General features: G+C 66.0%; 1 protein-coding gene across 1 annotated transcript in view; it reads right to left on the bottom strand.

The window, feature by feature from the left end:
• SCRIB (scribbled planar cell polarity protein) overlaps positions 1-3034 on the bottom strand; it is a 117457-nt gene that overhangs the window by 20204 nt on the left and 94219 nt on the right. The window contains exons 25-27 of the mRNA XM_015416965.1: positions 2687-2857; positions 2507-2590; positions 916-1257 (exon numbers count right to left, since the gene is read on the bottom strand). Of these exons, the coding sequence (XP_015272451.1) occupies positions 916-1257; positions 2507-2590; positions 2687-2857 (597 nt within the window). The remainder of the gene's footprint in view (positions 1-915; positions 1258-2506; positions 2591-2686; positions 2858-3034) is intronic.

Below are 3034 nucleotides of genomic sequence, written 5' to 3'. Positions count from 1 at the left end.
GATGTATCGGGGGGGGGGGGAAGTCATGCACCACTCCTCAGTCTTTCGGTCAGAAGTGACATTTGAAAGGAAGTCTTTTCAGATGAAGATACTGCTGGGAAATATCTCCTTGCAGACACCCCTTCAGTCACTCATGGTGGGGGGGCCGCCGCCAAGGCAACCTTTACGAAATCTGCACAACCAACCAGCTCCCCCGTGGCCAGACGGGAGCCCTGCCTGTAAAGACACCTCCTGGCCCCACCGACTTCCAAGGTGCACCAAACCAAAGCCCGGAGGGCACCAGGAGGAGAGGCGCTGGTGGGGGCTGGGGGGCCACCCCCCCCCCCCCCCACCTCCCTCTCGGGGAAGGCAAAATTCCAGCCAACCACACCCCTGACCTGGCACCGCCCCACGGCAGCCTTCAAAGCCCTCTGGCGGGGCAGCCCAGTCCCAAAGCCCCCCCCCCTCAATCCCTCGCCGTCCTCCCCTGGGATCCAGAGCACCCCTCTTTCTGAGGAGGGAGGAGCAGCTCACTGCTCAGGAAGAACGTGGGCAAGGACAGAAGCGGAGATCCCAGAGGTCAGAGCAGTCAGGTGCCCAGAGGGCCAGGAGCGAGAGGTCAGAGATCTCACGACTCCTCTGCCGCCCCCTCCCCTCTGAGGGACAGAGGCCCGTTTGAAGCCACACACTCCTCCAGGTCACAGGAACAGCTGACCCCCACGCCCGCTCTGCAGGGCTCCTGCCCCAGTCCCAGGCATGCACGGCCACAGATGCACACGCGCGCGCACAGGGGCAGGCAACACAGGGGACAAAGCTCCAGCCCCAGCGCAAGAACACCCAGCCCCCCCTCTCTCCGGCCTGGTCAGTAGCAAGACTCCAGATCCAGCACGTTAATGGCATGCAGCGCCACCCCACGCAGCAGGCCGAGCCGCTTGCCTTGGCGTAGAGACTGGTCCGCAGGACTCCGCCCTGGCCGTAGCCGAGGGGAGGGCCCCCCAAGCACGCCTTCCCGCTGGCTCTGCCCTGCCGGTTGGCCACGACAAAGGGGTTGGCGCTGAAGGGGATGGGCTGGGAGTCCACCAGGCTCTCCTCTGCCTCCGCCTCCTCCCGGCCGGGGGCAGGATCCTCGCCGGGCTGCCCCACGAGGGAAACCCCACTTGCCGAGAGGGCTACGCTGCTCGTTGGGCCTGGGTTCGAGGTGGGGGTGTGGTGGGGGACACAAGTCTCTGGCGCAGGGAGCACCTCCTGGGAGTCCCCTTCCATTTCACAACAAGGAAGCTAAAGAGGAGGAGGAGGAGGAGGAGGAGGAAGCGGAGGTCAGGCGGCCAAGGCCGCGTTGCCCAGAGAACAAGCCTGGCTGCTGAGAGACAAAGGGCGCCCCCCCTCCCTCCTTGAGGGCGCTTCAGTCGTCCCCCTGGGGAAGGCCACACACACCGGCAGGCACAAGGGCCCCAGCCTCAGGCAGGCCGGGCGGGGACAGGCAAGCCCTACAAGAGAGAGACAGCTGCTGGCCAAGGCCACGGAGGGCCGGGGAGCCCAGGATCAACTGCAGGGCAGGATCCTATCCTCCTCCTGTCCCTCCGCCAACTCCTCCAGTCCTGATTGGCGGAGGCATCCCGGGCACGGAGCCACAGGTGCTCCTCTCCAGCCATTAAGGATGGACGCAGGAGCTGAAGCCAACCCACAGCAGAACCAACACCGGTCCCATCCCGCCCAGCCTCGCGGTCCCTGTACTCTACCTGCCTCTGCCTGCCAGAAAAAGGGCTCTGCCGGGGCCTGGCTCCACGGAGGGAGGGAGGGAGCGATTCCCAGCCCCAGCAGACAAAGGGAGACTCTCCTCTCCAGCCCCGCCCAGCCCCCTGTCCAGCCAGAACAGAAATAGCCAGCCTGGACAGCCGTCACACTCCGGCACCAGAACCAAGATCAAGTTTCCAGGCACACCCTCCCCAGCAATCCCCGGAAAAGGAAGCCCCTCCCCAGACACACACCCCCCCCAGCACTCCTCCTCCCCCCCCCTCCCCGAATCTTCCAAGACTGGCTTTTGTTTTCTCTCTCACTCTCTCTCTCTCTCTCCCCCCCTGGAGTTTCCAGAAAGGGAAGAAGACATATCCCAAGAGCCGACCTCTGGAGCCCGCGGCCAGGACGCAGCGCCCCTTGCTGGCCCTCTGGCTTCACGGGCTGGCCCCTGTCTGTGTAAGGCAGGATTGCTGGACGAGACAAGACAGACCCTCCCTGGTCAGAGACAGAGAGAAGCCCACCACACTCCGGCTGCCAAAGCGGGGAAAGCCCTGGGCTCGCCCACCCCCTCTCCCTGCCCGGGTGGTGCCCTCTTTGCCCAGCCCAGCCAGCGTGCCCGTCTCTCCCTTGCAGCACGGCACACCTGCCAAGGCCAGAGTGGGGAGACGGGGTCTTGGACAGCTGCTCCAGCCAGAAGAGCTCCCCCCTCCCATGCAGGCCTGACGCGGCCCACTGGCTGGCAGGGGAGGGAGAAAGGGGCCCCCAGCCGCCTTCCAAGGCTTGCGCTTACGCCACGCGTGGCTTTCGGGAGGCCGCTGCTGGGCAGTGCTGCCAGGGTGCGGTAATCCAGCTGCAGGGGCTCCACGCCGGCGTCCTGCGGAAGGAAGGAAGGCCAGGCAGAACGGGCAGGGTTGGAGGTGCCTCGCTGCCCCCAGCCCAACCCCTGGAGAACTCCCTGCCCCAGGCTCACCTCCACGGCTTCCGCTAGCAGCTGCGCAGCCATCTCCCGCTCCCTGCGCATCCTCTCCTTCCCAGCGACAGGCAGAATCAGGGCGGCACAAGCAAAGAGAGAGGCAGAGGGGTCAGGGGGTGGGGAGAGGCACCACCAAGTGGGAAGAGAAGGGAGAAGAGCAGGCGTCCCCTAGCCGGGAGCAGGGCAGGAGGGAGGAGGAGGAGGAGGAAGCCCTGGAGTGGCACGAGGCAAGCCACGGGAGACGAGCTGCCACCAGGGAGACGAGCTGCCACCAGGAGACGAGCTGCCACGGGAGACGAGCTGCCACCAGGGAGAGCCACCTGCCAGCGGCCGGCTCCTCTTTCC

This window comes from Gekko japonicus, unplaced genomic scaffold (genome assembly GCF_001447785.1).
Source record: "Gekko japonicus isolate JY-2015 unplaced genomic scaffold, Gekko_japonicus_V1.1 scaffold505, whole genome shotgun sequence".
In the NCBI taxonomy this organism is placed as follows: domain Eukaryota; kingdom Metazoa; phylum Chordata; class Lepidosauria; order Squamata; family Gekkonidae; genus Gekko; species Gekko japonicus.
Note: the sequence above shows the minus strand (reverse complement) of the source record. Positions and strands in the feature narration are given on the sequence as shown.